General features: G+C 34.1%; 1 protein-coding gene across 2 annotated transcripts in view; it reads left to right on the plus strand.

The window, feature by feature from the left end:
- The window catches only part of BicC (protein bicaudal C), a 635,428-nt gene that overhangs the window by 606,891 nt on the left and 7,023 nt on the right, over positions 1 to 21,514 (plus strand). For both annotated transcript variants that reach the window (XM_072538136.1, XM_072538137.1), the window contains exons 8-10: positions 7,400 to 7,578; positions 11,617 to 11,861; positions 17,412 to 17,712. In XM_072538136.1, coding sequence (XP_072394237.1) covers positions 7,400 to 7,578; positions 11,617 to 11,861; positions 17,412 to 17,712 — 725 coding nt within the window. The remainder of the gene's footprint in view (positions 1 to 7,399; positions 7,579 to 11,616; positions 11,862 to 17,411; positions 17,713 to 21,514) is intronic.

Raw genomic sequence — 21,514 nt, forward strand, 5'->3', positions numbered from 1 at the left:
ATCTCTAAGGTCCCGTCTTTCCATGGCCTCGTCCACTTTATCCCTCCATAATCTTCAGGGTCTACCTCTTTTCCTCCTTCTTATTGGATTCAAATCCGAAATCTTTGCTATCCACCTTGTATGATCTGTTCTTCTCACATGTCCATAAAAAATTAAACGTTTTTCTTCGATGTAGCTGAGTATGTCTTGTTCTACTGCCATTCTTCGTTTTATCTACTCATTTCTGATGTGATCCATTTTTGTCACTCTGCAGCTTCTTCTCATGAACTCCATTTCAGTTGCTGTGATTTTGGACCTGTTTCGTTTATTTATTACCCAATTCTCCGCTCCATAGGTCATTATACTGCGTAACAAGGTGTTATAAATTCTCTTCTTTGCATTTCTGGTAATCTGTCTATCCTACAGTACCCCGTTCATTTGTTTAATACATGTTCTTTTCTGTGCTAATCTGCTGGTTATCTCTTGCCCGGTGGTTCCATTTTTTGAGAGTATGAATCCTAAATATTTGAATTTGTCAGTGCCGTTAATTTTCCTATTATCGTCCATTTCCAAGTTTCTCACTGGTTCTTGCTCTGTTGTTAAATATTCGGTGTTTTCTAGATTTATTTCCAGTCCATTTTTTGTGTATTCCTTTTCTAATTTTCGGAGCATATAGCACAGATCTTCTTCATCTTGAGCCGTTACCACTTGGTCATCTACAAAGCTTAATGTGTACAAGAAGTTGTCCCGGATTGGTATTCCCATTCCTTCAAATTTCCTTTTCCATGGTTTTAATATTTGTTCGAAAAATGTCTTGAACAGTGTCGGAGATGTAGAGGATCCCTGCAATAAGCCTTTTGGGGTCTTAAATTCGTTGGAGTATTTATTGCCGGTTTTAACTCTTACCTTGTTGTTGTAAAGATTTTTTACGGCTTCTATTAACCTCTAAGTTATTCCGATTTCTATTTGTTATATATTATTTTGATATTCTATTTGTTTATTTGCTTAAAAATTGTACAGCTGTTTAAAAAATCTCTGGGCTCTTCTATTAATCAGATTTCAGTGATTCGTATTTTATTTCAAAGCTAGAATCTTTTATATGTGAAATTTTTTCAAGTATTTAAAACTTTTTTGTTGTCTTTGCATAATTCTAAAAATTCATAACTTTTTTTCAAAAGATTAGATTGCAAGAACTACTTGATCGATTGTGCTAAAATTTTGTGTAGTGTTTTTTTATATTAAAAAGATTTTCTAATTTAAATTTGAAAGATTTAATACTGTTAAATACCTGAAAAAGATTATTAAAAAAAAATTATTTTTGACCCTTTTTGGCTTTTGCTAATTTTGTAATAATAATAACTATTTTTTTAATTTGCAATGAATTCTCGCTTAAAGAAAACTTAATTGCAAAACTTTTTTGTTACAAAATTTTTCTAAAATGCATAGCTGCCGAGATATAGCAACAAAAAAGAGAAAATTTCCATTTTTTTTTTAAATTTGCTTAAAATAATATTTCGAAGAGCAAAAAAATAGGATTATTATACGATTTATTCAACCTAAAACAAATACCGCTTGATTTAATCGCACGAATGCGAAATATGTGCCTTAAGTAGGATGCAACTAATTTGAATTCATTGTGTTGGACCAGTTGTAGGAGATCTCGAGTTTTTAATTTAAAATTATTAATTGTGATTAAAATAACTAATTTGAAGTACAGTTTACAATATTGTTACATTTTGTTACCATTTAACAATAAGTTCAAAGCGAAGAAAAATTCGAAAAATTTTCACTACCAGTTTTAGATGTGTAATAGTCCCTAAACCAAAAGTTAAAAGGCGGGATACAAATTGTTCTAGCATTTAACCATGAGATGTTTATACAAAACCGTATCATTTTATTAAGACCCGCTATATGCATTCCAAAGTTAATTGATTTAGACGATTAGACGATAGATTAGATAGATAGATTAGACGAAAATATACTCCATTTACTTGTAAAAAATTAAAGAGATGTCATAATCATTCTAATAAATGGACGTAACGTAGATGTTCAAAAGCTAACCTAACTAAATTGCGCTACAAGTCTATTTTTTCAATTTTTCTATAAGTACCGAAATTTAATAAACAATACTCACTCAATACTTTCTGTATCCACTCAATAACAGCTGCGGGTGTATTCAAAATAGTCACATCACGTCCACCAAAACCACCCGCAGCCAAAGCACTTTTAATAACAGTCGCACAGTTTTTGTACATCAAATGGTATTTGTTTGATTTATCATCTCCAATGAGATTGCTCCACCAAGTTTTAACTTTTGATTCACTCACTAATTGAACTGGAATTTTGAGAATAACATCTGCTTGATTATTGCACTCTGCTCGAACGTCATCTTCGTATGTTCTGTTACATCTTCCAGGCTTCTTTAGAGATTTCGTTACTCCTATGGGATTTGGTTTACGAACTGCTTCGTAAAGTTTGCTGCACTTACCAGGTTTCGTTATTGATTTTGTAACTCGTTTTTGCTCGTCCGTTTGTACAGGCCAGTAGCTGATGTATGTACCGTCTGATAATTCCATAGATAGGTGTCCAACACATCTGACAGATCTAAAGTCCCACTTGTAAACTGTGATCATAGTTCCCCAGTACTTTTGAAGTACTATACTTGGCCGGAACCAATCACACATTATACAATATATATATATTGTGTTGCTAAATCACTCCAAACGAATGATGAGGGAAATTAATTCAATTGTTTTCCGCCCATAATAAAATATAATAACCATAAGGGCGGTCTATAAATAAATTAAACAGTTAAACTGTAAAATAGATGAAAGAGTTCGCAAAATGACTTAGCCTACAAGTTGTAGGCATCAAATAACAACACATGTGTAGGGTATTGTTTAAAATAATTCGTTTATGAGTACAGAATTTTTGTTATTCAATGGTACCTACTTTAAATTCAGCTGCATAATATAATCAAATAAGATAAGAACATTTTTTAAACAGTGTCAAATAAACGGATTAGTGTGTATAGCAAAATTAAATTAATGAAACAGAAATGATTCATGGTCTGTACAAAACACTAGAATATTGAGTTTATACGGGGCGTGCATAAAAAGCAGAAAGCAGTGACGACGAGTCAAAAAAGTTTTACTCGAGTATTAAAAGTGTGACTGATAAGTTAAATAATAGAGGTATTTAAATATTAAATGGGAGATCTAAATGTTTAGATCGGTGGAGGGAAAGAAGAAAATATCCCCTTTACATGCAGCTATTGCTGCTGCTACTTGCTTTGCCCACTGTCCTGCCGAAAATAATTCCAGGGCAGCATTTAAAGCAAATGACTCTTTACATACAGCTACCACAGCACTGTGTACTGTAGTAGCTGTCAGCAATGGAGGGCATAGTATTTACTGCGGCGATAGCTCTGTGTGTGTTAAGTTTACAAAATTATCTTATGAGGTAGAAAAAAAAACGTCGATGTCAAAAAAGTCTTTGTGCTTTTTTTGTGGTCCTTATGTGAAGAATTCCAAAACAATCTCTCACTAGCATATAGCTCTAAAACTTCAGCATTTGGTCATTGCTCCACTCAACCATAGTTAACGAAAAATTTACCAAACAATAAACAAATAAGTCCGTGCCCTGAGCGTTAAACGAAGGGAACGTACGACAGCGGCAGTGGCACGAGTAATAGCAGCGCGAAAGATGTATTTACATACTCAAGCTGCCAACTTCTCTGCTCACTGCCGCGGAAGTAGCTCCATGTAAAGGGGGTATAAGAGAGTTAAATCTTGGAGAATTCAGCGATAGAGGGGACCGATTTGTAGAATTCTGCGAATAAGTGAATCTGTGTAGGTATTGGAATTCTTCTTCTTCTTAACGTGCCCTATCAAGTCCCCTTGACGTTGGCGATTAACATGGCGAAACTGTCTCTGTCTTGAGCTATTCTAAAGAGTTGCTCAGCTTTCCTCATTCCTGTCCACTCACTGATATTCTTCAATCAAGAGGCCTGCTTTCTACCAATTCCTCTGCGTCCTTCGATTTTACCCATCATAATAAGTTGAAGAATATTATATCGGTCTCCCCTTACTACGTGTCCAAAATAGGCCATCTTTCTACATTTGATGTTATCAAGCAGCTCGCGAGCAGCATTTTCTATCTCAAGGACTGCCACATTTGTCAGCATAGCCGTCCATGGAATTTTTAGTATACGTCTTTGCAGCCACATTTCAAAGGCCTCCAGACGATTAATGGTGGATATTTTTAATGTCCATGCTTCGACACCGTATAAGAGGACTGACCAAATGTAGCATTTAACCATGCGCTTTCGAAGTTGAAGTTGCAAGTTATCATTACAGAAAAATGACTTCATGTTTAGAAATGTCGTGCGGGCTATCTCGATTCTACGTTTTATCTCTTGATCTGGAAGAATTTATCTATTGGAATACCTTTTTTAAAATTCCGAAAAGGAGACTATACACTTGAAAAGCTCAAGCTGATGTCCTGAAAAAGTCAGAAGAAATCAGATAGATTACATCACTCTTATTGAATGTTTTCGAAACTCGGTAAACGCAGTCAAAACAAATCCTGGAGCTGATGCCCCTTTGGATTACACCGTCTTAATAGATGATTTGGAACTAAGACTTAAGAAACTTATAAAGTATCAACCCAATAGCAGGTTCGACTCTCTAGGTTTCCTTCACAAACCGCTCGCAACTAGTTTGGAGAATAAATTTGAAGAAAACAAAAAGTTTCACAATATTGAAGATTGCTGACATTATCTTAACATTGTAACGGATAGAACTACTTTACTGGAACTTACCAAAATCAAATATAAAAAAACAGCGGATGAATGATGATATATTAAATGTTATGGAAGAAAGGAGGAAATTTAAAAACCGAGATCCTTAAAGATACAGCGACATAAAGAAACAAATAAGAAGAAAACGAACAGCAAAAGAAGCATGGCTTAAAGAGAAATGTCTGGATATTAAAGATCTGCAAAATTAAACTTACACAAAAAGATGAAAGGGGTTGCTGGTATACGAAATAAAAGATCATACAACCATAAATCAACCGATCATATATCCTTATTGCAATGTAACTTGTCTGGATGGGAAGTGGGGATTAATAGAGGAGAGAAGAATTCCAGGAACAAGTAAGGAACAGGTGTTTATATATACCCTATAGATCTAGTATAGCGTTTATTTGTATAAATATAAATTAATTCAAACATACCAATGAAAAAAGACAAAATTTGGTCAAAAAAATAAAGAGCGCCACATTTTCCTTTTTTGCGAGAGACAAGGAAAACTCGACACTTAAAATATGAAGAGATTGGTTTAAGAAAGATTAAAAAAATAACAAATAAGTTTGACATCTCTTTAAAATCAATATGCCTATATAGTCAAAAAAAATCTTGATCTCTTATGATATACTCATAATAGCTGGAAATCTAGGAATGGTAAAAGAGATGGGACAGAAACTTGTTGTGGTTATAAAAAATGTAGGTTTTAATATAAACATTTCGAAAACAAAAATAATGACAAATTTGGTATCCAACGAGAACATCAGTATTGGTGGACAAGGAATAAAACTCTTAGATAAATATAAATACCTAAAACATGAAATTATGATTGGCTAGAATAATCAGACCCATGAACTGAAGAGAAGAATCGGTCTTTGTGTGGGCAACATATGGAAAACCGAGAAAAACTTTTAAAACTCCTCGGCTATCAAGTGACAAGTCATCGAAAGGATAGCCAGAATAAAATGGACATATAGTTAGAATACGAAGTGGGTGATGGATGAAGAGGTTATTGGAATGGGGACCAATGGAAAACAATAGAAGGGTTGGTCGACCACCTACATGATGGGCTGACAATTTAAAAAAGAAAAATAAAAACTGGATGAGTGCGGCGCAAGATAGACTGGGTTGGAAACACGAGGAAGAGGCCTATGCTCAGCAGGAAACTTTTGAGGCTAGATGATAATGATCACTTTTGATCTTTTTCTTTTTACTTACGAACTTTTGCTTTTTTAGATTAATTTTTAATATATTCGTTTTAACGTTAATATGTATTCGATTTTCTTCTTTTCTTTGGGATCCTCCTCTATCTTTTCGACTTCGTAAGGATGTACGCCTCCTATTTCTTTGAGTGTCTTACCTGTTTTCCATCTTCCCCTACTGCTTTCCTGAATTTTAGCTTTTTTATCGCCGTAGCAATTTCTCATTACAGTTTTTGTGGTTCTTTTTTATAACTATTTTCTCGGTATCATTGTCTTGGTTTTATTATTAACGTTCCAGGGAGATGACCAAGAGGGCGGTCACCAAACAGATAGTCCGACCAAGTTCAGAATTCAGCGGGAAACTTATTCTGCGAAACTTTTAGATCAGATGAAGGTAGAGACAATGGAGAATTTCTCAATGGAGAAAATTTGTCAGGAGTATTGGATGAAATCACGATTCGCAGGAGAGAAAGAAAGGGGAAGATAGAGAGAGAGAGAAAGAGATAGTATAAAATTAACTTAATAAGGGAATCGGATACTATAGTATGTTTTGGGTTTTTTTCTGGAATAAAGTAAACAGTTTTAAGTTTGGCAAATATTTCAATTATCATACTGAAAGCTAACACTTATTTTAGATTGTAAGGTTAAAATTGCAATGAGCAGATGATTTACATATCTCGAGAACGAAAGGTATATATTTGTATATATGTGAATATAAGTCTAAATTCCTTAGGAACTTATGACATTAAATAATTAAAAAGATGCCATTAAAGAAAATAGGTACTAGTTTATTAATTTATTAAATGTTCAAAACGTTATCCATCAGCATCCAATCATTTATGAACTCTTTTAATCAGATTTTCATTAGTATTAACTTCATATCATTTACTTCACTATCAACTTTATTAATTATAGCTTCCTCGGTAGTGACAGGTCTAGAGAACACCTCATTTATAACATATCTTCAAATATAGTAATCTAACTGTGACAACGGGATCTTGGCGACCATAAAAACGGATCTTTATTAGCTATCCGTCTTCCGATAGACTTAACATTAGACTGCGATATACACAAAGAGTAAGTCTAATTACTGAAGATTAGCTAATGTTCGGAGCAGTGTTTGATTTGCATAGTTGTATACTAGTCCAGGTTTGATCTAATTAAGTCCTGTATCAATTTATCAGAATTTAAAAAAACATCTCAATTTTTTTGTGGTACCTATATATTTAATAGTGTTTAATCCAGCTTGTGATGCTGGATACAGCAGATCTTATTTAAGGTGTGAAAGTGAAGATTAAAAGTTTGACCCAACTAAGGTTCGTTTCCTTGTCTTTAAAACCCAATATGTGACGGATATTTTGGAAAAAGAATTGAGATGTTAAATTCTTTTTAAAGGTGGTGTTTCTTTCAGATATCATTCGATGAATCAAACCCAATTCAGTACCAGCCCCTTGGTACTTGAACAAAGTGGTGAAGTTAGCAACTACTCTCCTATTTCAAGCAATAATTCATCGTTTTCATCTACCAGTCCTAGAAATTCTGGATCACCGTATCATAGGCAGTATATGGAACCACAAAATCAACGAAATGGTAAGACATTTAAAACATTAACTTTCATCAGTATTTGCTTTAGTTTTAAATATTAATAAACTAGTCAAATAAATTTCAACGAAATTGCGCCTGCGGCAACTTATTTCTTTAAATTTCTCAATAGTTAAAGGTAAGAATATTTATTCACAACTGTTTTGGTATTCAGCATTTGTGAAATTATTCTTCTTCATTACGTGCCATCTCCGCGAATACCTGAATAGTTCGATTAATGTGCATTCGTACCATTCCCTCAAGTTATGCAACCATGAGATTCTTCTCCTTCCTACATTTCTCTTGTCCTGGATTTTCCCTTGTATAATTAATTGAAGTATGTTGTTTCTTTTATTACGCATAACATGCCCCAGATATTGTAGTTTTTTTGTCTTGATAGTTTCCAAAATTTCCATTCTTTTGTTGACTCTTCTCATGACTTCGTTGTTTGTTACATGCTTGGTGCATGATATCTTCAGGATTCTTCTATACACCCACAGTCAAATGCCTCCAACATTTTAGTAGTCCACGCGTTAAGTGTCCATGCTTCTATCCCGTAAAGCAGAGTTGAGAAAATATAACACCTTGCCAGCCTAACTCTCAAGTATAATTTCAGTTCTCTTGCACAAAGTACTTTTCTCATTTTATTGAAGTTTGTTCGTGCTTTCTCTATTCGAACTTTGATTTCTTTGGAGTAATCGTTTGTGTGATTAATTACTGTGCCAAGATAATTGTAGTTTTCAACTTGTTCTAAAGTTTTACCGTCAATTATCAGTCTTTCAACATTATTTTGGGTTTTTGATATTCTCATAAATTTAGTTTTCTTGATGTTTATTGATAATCCATAATCTTCTCCATACTCAACTATCTTGTTCATTAGCTTTTGAAGGTCTTGGAGGTTGTCTGCTATTATGATAGTATCGTCCGCATATCTAATATTGTTAATTAATGTTCCACTGACCTTTATATCTGCTATTTCTCCCTCAAGGGAGAATTTTTGAGAATCACTCCTTAAGATTATTATTGAGCGATAAATCAGTACAAAATAGATCAATTTTTTGGTCCGATATTGCCTTATCGTATTCTACCAGAAAATGATTTTCAATACTACTGTAAACAACACACGAACCATATGATTAAAAAATTGGTTAAGGGAAACTAACTTGAAACCTTTGCTTTACGGTGTTGAGCCATGGACTCTTAAACAGAGGAATATTAAAAATTTTGAAAGCTTTGAGATGTGGTGCTACCGCCGTATACTAAAAATAAGTTGGGTGGATAAAGTAGAGAGATATTGCAGAGTCAATTTTGCACTTGCTGTATTACAGCACGCGTTATTTTGACAGTAGAGCATGCGCAGATGTGATATTTGGCTTACGCTGCATTATTGAAAATACGGCCTACCGTTATTAGGGGAGCCGTTACGCTGTGCGGATTCGTTGCGCTATTTTCTTTCTCAGGTTATGTATGTTATTTGTCTTTCATCTAAACCAAGTTTATTAGTAATAATTTTCTAAAATGAGTACATCAGACAGTAGCATAATGCACCAATATAATTAATAATTTGAGGTAATGATTAAGGTGAAAAAATTGAATAAAAGCTGAAGCCTGCTGGGATATGCGAGCCGTCTCATCACTCAAGTAATGTAGAATGCAAATGCATTTACCACTAACAGAGTTTCTAGTATTGGTACGAATAAAATCTGGTAGGCGGAAAGCTCTTGCAAATGTAGGAATATCTTGTCTGCTAAACCTAAAATTTATTTTTACATCTGCTTGCAACATGTTTTCTAAATTAAATTCTTGTTTTTGTGGATGTAATACATGTTCTCCCACAATGTTATTTAAAATGATGAACTCTACATCATCATCATGAGCATTTGCTAAAATAAGTACTTCTAAATCATGATCCATTTTCAATATTTTGCGAAATAATGAAAAGAAAACATAAACAACGTAAATAACGCAACAAATTATGCATAAGCTCAACCAATATCTCTATTTGTGATGTGTCAGCCGAATGTTAAAACTGTCGAAATAGCGCGGTGTAAATAGTGCAACGCAGGCACTGTTAACTTTGCAATAACTATCTAATTACAAATGAAGAGGTAATACGCAGAATAAATAACGATCCAGAAGTTACACTGAATATAAAAAAGGGAAAACTTGAATACTTAGGCCACCTGATGAGAGGACAAAAGTACACATTCCTACAAAATATAATGCAAGGAGAAATCCAAGGACGCAGAAATCCAGGCCGTAGAAGAATGTCCTGGATGAGAAATTTAAGAGAGTGGTTTGACTGTTTGACCACTAACAAATTATTCAAAACAGCAGTAAATAAAATTAGAATTGCCCTAATGATATCCAATCTCCGATAGGAGAGGCACTCAAAGAAGAAGAAGAACTTAAAACCCATGAGTTCCTTGTGAAAATCAATTTAACAAGCCGTCAAAAAATTTAACATTTCTCGAGCTAACTTCGATATTTGACATAATTTCACCTCATCAACGAGTCAAAATTTGTTCATACATATATTATTTTGGTTAAATAGATCACGCTAAATAATTTAAGTATTTTGTTTTACTTTTTGATGATTCAATAATTGTTCTAGTTGGGTTGGAACATTGTTCAATGAGTTCTTTTAGTGAAATTAATTTCAATGGATAGAATGTTTATATAATGGACATGAATCCATGAATGGAGGAGGTATCGATTAGTAACCATTTTAAAAATTCGTAGTTTAAGAGGTTTGGCCAGTTCTTGTGATGAAGAAGAGGAAAAGTGGAAGTAAAAGTAAATAAGTAGAAAATTGGGGTGTGTATATACTTGTACCAATCAATATTCCTAGTGCTGAGAAATTTATGATATGCATTTTATGTCTACCTATGAGATTTTGAACCGCAACAATCGAAACTCTTTAGGGACATGAAGACAGTCAGACAAGGTAAAACTATTTTGGTAACACAAGCTATGAGAAATGAAGCAGATGATTTAATAATGATAGAAACATAAATCGTTGAACGATGGAAGGAATACTTTCAGAATTTACTAAATATTGAACGTGAGATGGAGGAAGCAGACATTACATTCCATTCTGTAAGTGTGGAAATACCATCACCCTAAAGATCATAAAGCGACAGGAAATGATGGTATAAATGGAGAATTGATAAAATAAATGAGAAGACATTCTACATAAAAAATTCCTTACTTCTTCTTCTTCTTTTTATGTAGACATGACTCTGTCTGTTTTTCAATGTGCCTCCAGTAAGTTGTCGTTCCATCGTTTTCGTGGTCTTTCTACTGATCGTCCTCCTATTGCAGAACCCTCTCTTGCCGTCTTTACTACTCTATTTGTTGTCATTCGGCTTATATTAAGCCGAATTTTCTTTACTGATGTTTAAAATGCTATCCCTCAATTTTGAAATCACCAGGCAATGATTTGAGTCTTTGTTTGCGCCCCTATAACTTCTGCAGTTATTACGTCTGTTCCATGCCTTGAATCAATTAAGATACGTGTTTTTTCAGTAAAAATTAAGTTTCCCACCTGCTTTACTACAGTTGCGGTCTTTTGAACTTCGAATTTTTGTGAGCAACGTGAAATCGAGTAACTTCAATTCCTTTTCACACTTTCACGGACGGCGACGATGTTTTCTTCGGATCTTGCATTTTTTCGACTAAAGTGTTGTTTTATTGTTTATTGAACCAGTGGATTCAAATTTATTCATCACACTTCGAATAGTTCTTTCAGTATAAAGATTATGGCGACCGTAAAATGGGTGAAGCGCGCAGATCGTTGCCCGAATATATAAAACACTTTTATCATTTGCAGTTGTTGTACTCTACATCCATTCACGATGATTTGGCAAAACAAATCAAATATTTGACATATTATTTGATAGATTAGTTGAAAGTCCCTATTGGATGACCGGTTATTATATCTTCCTTGTTACTTCTTATTTCTGTATTTATTATTTACTTTCTCTATTTTTTTATATTATAAATATGTACTTTATAGGATAACTATAGTATATTTATCTGTTTCAGATCTATCATCAGTACTTTCAGAAATGAATTTCTCTCCAGGATACCACGGTACATCAGTGGACAGAAGACAAGACAAAAACAATTTGGTTCCAATTGATTTAGAAAACAAAAGAATGGCGGGATACAGAGCCATGCAGAACAAAGCTGTAACTGGCTCCTACAGGCAGCCTACCAATTCTTGGTCCGGCTATTACATTAGTCATACTAGTCCCACTCCTCTTGTTGATACTTTAAGACAAAAAAAGGTATAGTGGATTTTTGTATAAAACGAATTTGATTGTTCAGAAGATCGAAATTGTACAGGGTTAAGACAAAATTATTTAATATTGAAAATTATATTTTATTATACGCTAAAAAACAAAAAGAAATATGGTAACAATATTTGAAAAATCACGATCACAGAGAAAACAAAGCGAAACGTAGACAAAGATTAGAAATTGACCATGCTTAAAGAAGTTAACCAAGCTATTAAAAAAAACAACAAAACACATCAAGAGGACCTGATTACACCGAACACTTTAAGCATTTAGGTGATAATGCTATGAAAACATTAACATATATTATAATTTCATTGCTGTTAGGCATTTATTTAGTTTAGTTCTGTGTATTGATGGCTCTCGGTTCTCAGAGAAGTCATAAGAGGAGTCCGGCTTTTATCATCGTCATCCGTGCAGATTACTGGAAAATAAACAAGTAATGTGCCATATGAAATTGTTTGAGTTATTCGTTAAAATAAATATTAAGTGATTACGAATATTTCACGAATTGTGGTAGTTTTTTTGTTTCTCGTACATAGAATTCGAGATATCATTGCCATCCGTATTTTATTCACGAAAATATTTACTATTGCCGCTGTAGTACGTCTCGAGAGTGTTGATAGTGGCTCAATAGTGAGAATAGCGATCTATCAGGGTTGTTTTTTTAGCGAATCAGGCGAAGTAACGTTATTGTCACCGGCTTATTTTCGCTGTGCTTGCTCGCTGTGCTTACTAAGCGACCCTTAATACTACGTTGTTTTGATTGACACCCGTTCGTTGAATATTGTTAGTATTCAACATTCAAGGTAAAAATGTTCTTTCATTATGGTCTTCAGCCTACCATTGTCAGCAACAGTAGCTGAAGACTGTTCCAACTGGATGAGATATAGATCAAGTTATTGAGGAACCTTTTTTATACATATTTGGATGTAAGCTCACCATACAATGGCCATAACTATTTAAAATAAAAGTGTAATGGAAAGAGAGATAATAAATTGGCTATTAAAAAAAATTACACAAGAGTCATTTTATGGTAAACTTACATCTAAGTATATATAAAAAGGATTCCTCAATAACTTGATCTCTATCGCATCCAGATGGAACAGTCTTTAGCTACTATTGCTAACCAAAAGGTAGGCTCACAGATATAATGAAAGAAAATTTGTTTTCTTGGATCTTAAATACTAACAAATTGCGCCTTGATTCGCTTAGCAAACACAGCGAAAATAAGACAGTAACAACCACGTTATTTCGCGTGGTTCGCAAAAGAACCAGCCCTAATAGATCGCTATTCTCACTATTGAGCCACTTGGAACACTCTTGAGACGTTCCACAACTCGTGAACTATTCGTAATCACTTAATATATCTTTTAACGAATAACCGAAATAATTTGGTACGGCGCATTACTTCTTTATTTTTCAAACATCTGCATGGACGACCAAGATAAAAACCAGGCTCTTCATAACAATAACCTCTCTGAGAACCGAGAGCCGTCAATACACAGAACTAAAGTAAATATATGCCTAAATACTATGCAGTTATTTATACACGGATGTATCGAGCCCCAAGACATCCAAGGTGCTAATCCTTTTAGGATGTAACAATATCTTTTTACTAGCGTATATGAAATTAGAATTATATCACAAGATTGGTTAACATCTTAAAGCATTGGCGAAGAAACAGAAAGCAATAGGTTGCGAAGAATGGATTTATAACAATAATATTTAATCGGGTTCAAGGCAAGTATAGGGAGAAAGAAAAAATCATGGCTGCGTAATATAAGAGAACGAACCCATACAACAGTAATAAGCTCAACACAGACAGAAATTTGCAATATTGATCTCCAACCTAAATCGACATGGCACTTAGAATAAGGAGGATTATATATTTTCAAGAATCACTAAAACGCTGGAGCTTTATGGAAAACTTTGAAAGAGCCTGGAAATTATATCTTTATCCAGTTGTTCCCGTTCTTGCCTAAACGTTCATTAAAGTTATGGTTATTTTATGGAACTTTTCACGTCTCCTAATTAGTTTTTACCTGCTCTATGAAACTTAAATCTGGCCTACGCTCTGTCAAATTTACCGTTATGGCATTTAGTTTTTGAGTGCTGTGTATGATTGGCGAGGTGGCATCATATTGGCGACCTTCACCTTACTAACTGCTACCGGGAACTAACTAAGGTTTTTTGTACGTACCATTCGCTCAGGTTGAGGTTTTTTAAGCAAGCATAATCTACTTTTAACTAGATGTCTTCTTTAGAATATTTTTCCTTACATTACAAGATATAACAAGTTGTACTTTTCTGGTGTCTTATTAACTGAGTAAAATACAGTTTATTTTGATTTTAAATGTTTTCACGGACCCTTTATTTTTATTCATTCTAATTAACGTTTTTTTACGTACTCTGTCCACCACATTAATGTAGACTTTTCTCCTATTTTTCATTAGCATTTTCATTCATTTTTCAAGCAAGCAATATTATTAAATCCAGCCTGTGAGACTTACACACCCATTAGAATGACATTCGGATACTACAATTCATTGAGGCGAGGAGAATTAGCTCATGTAATCAGGAACCACTCCACTTCTTCCCAATGCTTCAGACCATCCTCCACCCCCGATAGCACGCTGATGCGCCATAGAGGCTTCAAATAAGCAGAATGCTTGTTATATCGGAGGTCAAAGTACAAGGTCCCCCGCATGATAACCTACCCGAACTATGCAGGACAGCGTGAGGCGCTTTAGTGGCGATATTTATAGTGACTTATGATCAAACGGTATTGCTTGCTCGGGCGCTGCGCCCTCGCTCCGAGCTAGGCAAAGATCGGCGACTCGGCGCTCAAGGGCTCCCTCTTGTCCGTTTTTGGGTTATGCTAGTATTTTTTATGGCTTGTGTCTTTTGTTAGTGTTTTGTTAATTTTTTTGTTAGCCGAAGTGGGTTTTTGCGTTTTTTTTTGAGGGCTGTCTGAAACATATAAAATCAACATTAGTAAATAAACCGCGATGCCGAAGGTGAGCGCGTTGTCTTTTTTTGATCTAAGAATACCTTATATGTTTGCGAATATTTGCTGTTTGGGTCTTCTGTGCTTCCATCTATGGTACACATCATACCTAATATCTCTCGGTAAGGATCCGGTTTGGGTAATATTCTAGCTGAGCTAATATTGTTCTGGCTTTTTCTTTCATTATACCAGTACACTTATTTGTTTTTGATATTTGAACAGGAAACGTTCAGCGACGTATCTGGCACATTTACAGCTTTCCTAAGGCAGTTGTTGTGTGCTGCTTGTATCTTCTTTTTGTTGCTATGACTTATATGTCCCCATGCGAGAGATGAATATGTAATTGTTCGTAGTATGATGCTGTTTATTAGTCTTAATTTTGTTTGTATAGCTAATTTGCTTCTTCTTCCTGTGAGTTCTTTCATTATGGCTCTGGCTGTTACTGTTTTTTGGACTGTCGCGTTCACATATGGTGTGAATGTTAGACCTTGGACCATTACATTAAAACTTCTAGGTATTTGGCTTCGTTTTGCCATTAAATGAGTATGTCTTGCACTGTTAGCTATCGTTCTGGATACTCCATTTTTCTATTGCATCCAGTATCGTCTCTAGATTTTTTTCAGCTATATCCAAGTTACTGTGTTTTGCCGTGATTACAGTGTCGTCTGTATAAAGGATAAGTAGTATTTCGGGTGTTCATGAAACGTTTGCTGTATATATGCTATAAGACTGCCCTCTATGGTACTCCAGCTTGCGGAGCTCCATGATTAGATATACCTGGTTCTATCTGGACCTTAAACTTTCGGTCGCTTTGGTACGAGAAGATGAGTTTCGTCATGGCACCTTTGGTTACACTTAGGAAGGCTGCCCCTGTATATGGCTTGTCGTTGAATCCAGCTGCTATGTACTCCGTAAGTCTGAGTACTTGTAGTTCGCTGGAATGTCCAACTTTGAACCCGAATTGCGATTGTGGGATTAATCCTAGCCAGTCTGTCTCTAATTGGAGTCTGGTTTGGATGACTCGCTTGACTATTTTGCTGATTTTGAAACATGTGGTTCTTTCCTAGCTTTGGTCTTATAAATCATCACGGAAAACACATAGCGCTTCAGTATTTTGAACTTCAGATTTACGTCGTGCTAAGAAAGAAATCTCTTGTGCGTAAAGAAAGTTGTTCTTTTTTTTTGTGGAATGAGACTAATGTACTGAAAGTCTCATTAAAATAATCTTACTACAATTTGTGTCCAACAGACCGCTCGATTTAAAATAGTTATAACACAACAAACGACGGACAGTGTTTGAGGTACACAAAATGAAGAAGAACGCGTTGCTCATGGTTGGGAGAGATATGGGGGTGGTCCCTACTTAGTAGCAAGAAAATTGGATAGAGGAAAAATTAGGAGATCGTTAACCAAAATTTATATATAAATTTTCATGCATTCTGTATAACAGGTTTAAAAAAAATTAACTGTTATAGTGCCAATTAGAGAATCTTAAATAAATAACACTTATTGAGTGTGTTAACAAATTTATTTGAAGAGAAACATTTGATCTATATTTGCAAAATGCACAGGACTAATTTTGAATTTTTAATTCGTTCATGACAAGTAAAGCATTTTTACATGGTGTACAAAAATTTAAATAATAATTATTAAATAATAAAGCTTATAAAAAAATAAACATGTAAAATTTTAAATAAAGGTAAGGAAATAAAAAACAATTGACGAAAGTTAATACAAATTTAAGGAATACAATTTTATTTCAAATTCTCTCTTCGTGAAGAAGATAGGCACCGGATTAAAGAAGCAGATCTATGAAACAAGATTATACAGTTACGTATTCCCAATTAAAGACAATCCATGGTAATAAGTCCACCTTAGCCATCCATAAGTCTACCTCAGCCTTGTTTAATCGTCCTTAAGCATCCGTAAGTCCGCTTTAAGTTATCCATAGGTCCTCTCTAGTCCGCTAGAAGGAACAAAAAACAGAAATAACTGTTTACTTTCATTCCAAAAGAGACAAAAAATAAAATTGGAAGCCCAACAGCATTGAAGACAAACAGATTAATCCAAATATTTTCAAAGAAAAATTACTATTTTTGCTTTCTGTAAAGAAGTGAGAAAACAAGCTGTTAACCTATTTACTCTAAAAACATAGCCTATATAAAAATTATTAAAACTCACCTAACGGATATTTTCGGGAAGAACAATACAAGTAAAATTAAAATTCGTTCTGTAGTCAGAAATGGAATGACGCACTCCTTTTCACGAACGACGTTCCTTGTCCATCGAAATTAAGCCAAAAGCTGGATGATTGTATAATCAACTCCGACCAATAAGAAAAGTTTTACAATACGTTTATGCCATTCATCAAGAATCAACGGTAAAATCAAGTTTAATGACCACACATTCTTTTAAGACAAAATAAGTTATATTGCGAGCCCATAAAAATATTGCGCTCTGAATTAAATAGAATAAAAACATATAGGTTCTTTGGATTGTTACATAGTTGTATCTTTTTTTTGTCATTTTAGGAAGAAGAAGTCTGGAATACACCTCCCAAAAGAACCGATTCCTACAGTAATATTAGCTCAGCTTTGAATACCAGCAACATATTAGAACATACCCCTAGTCACATTTTAAATAATCTGATTTTCTCCGACTGGCCTGACTTACCAACCATGTTGACTTCATTAGGACTTGAGAGATACATCAATTTATTTGCAACACACGAGGTTGATTTGATGATATTTTCTACTCTGACCGACAAAGACCTTATTCAAATTGGTGTAAACACATTCGGAGTTCGAAGAAAAATGTTGCTGGCGATATCAGGTATAGTATTATCATCGTCCTTAACTATTGAATATTGGATATCGATGACTTACATGTAAAACCTGGTATGTCTGATTAACTATATTTTTCAGAAGCCGATAAAATGTATTGAAAGCACTTTTTATAAACATAAGTTGTTTTTTAGACACTTTAATAGCATATTTAATAATACAAAGAGAACAATAATGTTCTCTCGTTATTATTGTTACTATAAGACATACAAATTTTAACACTTAAGCATATAAAAGACATACAAGAGCTTACAATATTAATAAAGTAATTTTTCTGTCAATTATATTGATTTATTGAATAAAATACTTACATACCTATATTTAAATTAAAAATATTTCCACACAAAAAAAATTTACCTATTTTTTTTTCGTATAACACCTGTACCGTGTTTGTAGACTGCATCTGGTCACAAATGACCAATTATCGTTATTTTCTAAACAACAAATACTTAAATTTAGGGGCTTACCCTATGGTTTACTCCTATTTTATCTCAACTAATGCACTACAACTAACATGCAATAACATTACAGTACTATACTCTGCTTTTTACACTAAACTGTCACACATTTACACTGACTCAAATGGTTTTGTCCTTATGAGTCTTCTCTTTAGTTCAGTGTTGTTATTTGTCAAGAAGCTGAATTGCCTCGACATTCACATAACTATGCAGCCTCTGCTCTTGGCTTGCTGTTGTTCTGTTGATTCAGGTCCTGGTGGAGGTTGCTGTTACGGATATACCAAGGAGTATCAATAATGTTCCTTAGTATTTTATTTTGAAATCTCTGGATAATATGTAGATTACTAGCTTTCATACAACCCCAGAGGTGGCACCCATATACCCATAGTGGCTCCAGTACTTGCTTCTGAATGAATAATTTATTATGAATTGATAATGTAGAATTTTTTCCAATCAGCCAATACAATTTGTTATATCTAATATCAAGCTCCCCTCTTTTCTTTTTGACCGGACTGTCCGCGTCTAGGGTGATGCCCAAGTATTTTGCTGATGTTGCATAAGGAACTTGGGTATCATTTATTCTAACTGGGAAATTTTCTATTTTTTTATTTGTAACGTTAACGTGTGCAGATTTAGTCTCATTTAATTTTATTCGCCATTTTCTGGTCCAGGTATGTATTTACTGATAGTTGCAACTTATCAGTTGCTTCTTCACTAGTGTCTCCTATCGCTAGTATGGCTGTATCATCCGCGAATGTGGTAATAGTGTTTTGTTCTAGCTCTGGAATGTCACACGTATTCAATAGGTACAGGACCAGACCTAATACACTCCCTTGTGGCACGTCAGCTTTGATCTCCCTTAAATCGGTGTACACTTCTTGTTTTACTCTGAAATATCTATTCCCAATGTATGATTCTAAGATATCTGAATACTGTTTAGGCATGAACGTTCTTAGTTTATAGTTTAAACCCTCATGCCAGACTTTATCAAAGGTCTATTCTACGTCCAAGAAGATTGTGGAGCAGACGTTCTTTTCTTCAAATGTTTTTTCTACTATATTCGCTATTCTGTGAACTTGATCTATTTCTGACACCAAATTGATGATTTGGTATAAGATTTTTTCTTTCTATTATTGGTTTTAATCTTTTTAATAGTTCTTCAAATAGCTTTGACATCACCGTAAGGAGTGATATTGGTCGATAGGATATCACTTTATTAGGAGGTTTACCTGGTTTGACGATCATAATGACTTCGGCTACTTTCCAGAGTCTGGGAATATATCTCAATCTAAAAGCAGAATTTATTAGGTGTGTCAGTTTAACTATGGCTTTTCTTTATAGATTTTTTTAATAGTTCTCCTGTTATGAGATCATATCCTGGAGCTTTTTTAGGATTTAATATTCTCTTTTATCTCTGTTGATACTTCTCTAAATTATGTCAATGTTATTTTTTCTTCGGTTTGGAATGGTTCTTTACCATCATTATCTTTCGGTTTGAACGTGCTTTCTAAATGATCTGCAAATCGTTCTGCTTTCTGTTCGTTACTTCTAGCTCAGTTGCTATTTTCCAACTTGGTAGGAGGAGAATGAATAGTTGGTCTCTACATTTTTTATGTTGCATTTCAAACTGTGTTCTAGTCATCTGTTAAATTACTTAAAATGGAATCAATTGTTGAACTTTTTGTATTCTGTATCTCCCTTTTTAGTTTTTGTGTAGCATTATTTAGACTAGTTTTGTCTTGTGAAGCTCTGTATTACTGCAATTTTTTTTTAATTTTTTTTTCTACTATGAATTTTCTGATTTCTTTTGGATAGTTGTTCCCTGTTGTTCTAGAAGTTATTGTGAGAGTATTTTCCCCAGCTACCTAATGGATATTTTTTATAACAACTTCTAATTCGTCATTAAGTTGCCTCGTGTTCCTCAATGTCACAGCAAGATTAATTTGTATACAAGGTTTATTTTGAAGCTCTCCCAGTCAGTTTTTTTATTAGTCAATATTGTCATAGTCAATATTTATTCATAAATTTAAAAAAATCAACTGGACTAGATTTAAAATTCATGAAAAATTAGTATTTTAGAAATTCATATAATCCGTGGAAGTCTTTGGGAATTACACTTACTAAGTCTTGCAAATGCTGGTACTTATGGGGTATAATCTTTTGTGGGCATTGGTACAGCTGTTTTGGCTCTTCAAATGTATCAGTTTTTCGCAACAGAACCCAGTTTTCATCAAAGCTTAATTTATAGAAGACTTCTTTCTCCTGAGTGTGCTTGAATGACAGTTTCGATTGATTTAATACATTTTAATGCTCTTTGTATTATGTCATAATATTTTGTCTCAAAGTTTTCTAATTCCCCAGTATCTGTTGCTGAATCGTCTAAATATTCGATTTGCATTTGTGTTTCGATAATAGACTATTTGAATTTTTAACCCGTTTTTAATTGTATTACTTTATCGTTAGTTAATATATCTAAAAACAACATAATTCTTACGATTTCTTTCTTGACAAAACTAAATTCAAATTTTTAGCACTGCGCTTTCTACAAATTGCAAAGCAGACAGATTCATGAGTTAGTCGACAAGGGAATCAACAATTTGAATTCCACGTGTCGTTTATCACGGCAAAAATTCTTAGTGAATTAGTTTCTAGTATTCGATTGAGTAAAGAAATAAAGCAGAAATATGGTTTTAGATTGAATTTCAATGCAGGGCATCTGCCATCAGTTTATACGTATTTCAACCATATTAGGTCTCGTCAAAGCGACATAAATGCAGAGGCTCTCTGATACGTCGCTCTGATAAGACCTAATAAGGTTGAAATACGTATAGGCGGATGGCAGATGCCCTGCATTGAAATTAAATCTAAAACCGTCTTTATGTTATATCGACATATGTTTTAAACTTAGTTATTGCTGCCTTTAAATGCTTACGTTCATTTTTTAAATCCTTTAACTCTACTACTGATGTTGACATTGTAAAGATCGATGAATGACAATGTGTTAGATATCTTATTATATTGTGTTTATCTCAGGAAAATCACGAAAATTTTTTGCGTAAATCTAAGAATGGGAAGAAAAAGGAACAGACTCACCCCTGCTGGCGCAGCTTGTTGATTTCGATGGCGTTCTAGCTCAGAAATTATTTGTATGGATTGACCTTTTGCTTCTCTTTAATATGCCTTGACCCTTACCAGAAAAGTAATGAATAAAATACAAGTGGCACAGAGAGTGATGGAGAGTTCAAAGGATTACAACATTGAAATGGAACTGGGCGGGGCATGTTGCCAGATTAAAAGATGGAAGGTGGACGAAGAAAATTCTGGAATGGTGAC

Source organism: Diabrotica undecimpunctata, chromosome 7, assembly GCF_040954645.1.
Source record: "Diabrotica undecimpunctata isolate CICGRU chromosome 7, icDiaUnde3, whole genome shotgun sequence".
NCBI lineage: Eukaryota > Metazoa > Arthropoda > Insecta > Coleoptera > Chrysomelidae > Diabrotica > Diabrotica undecimpunctata.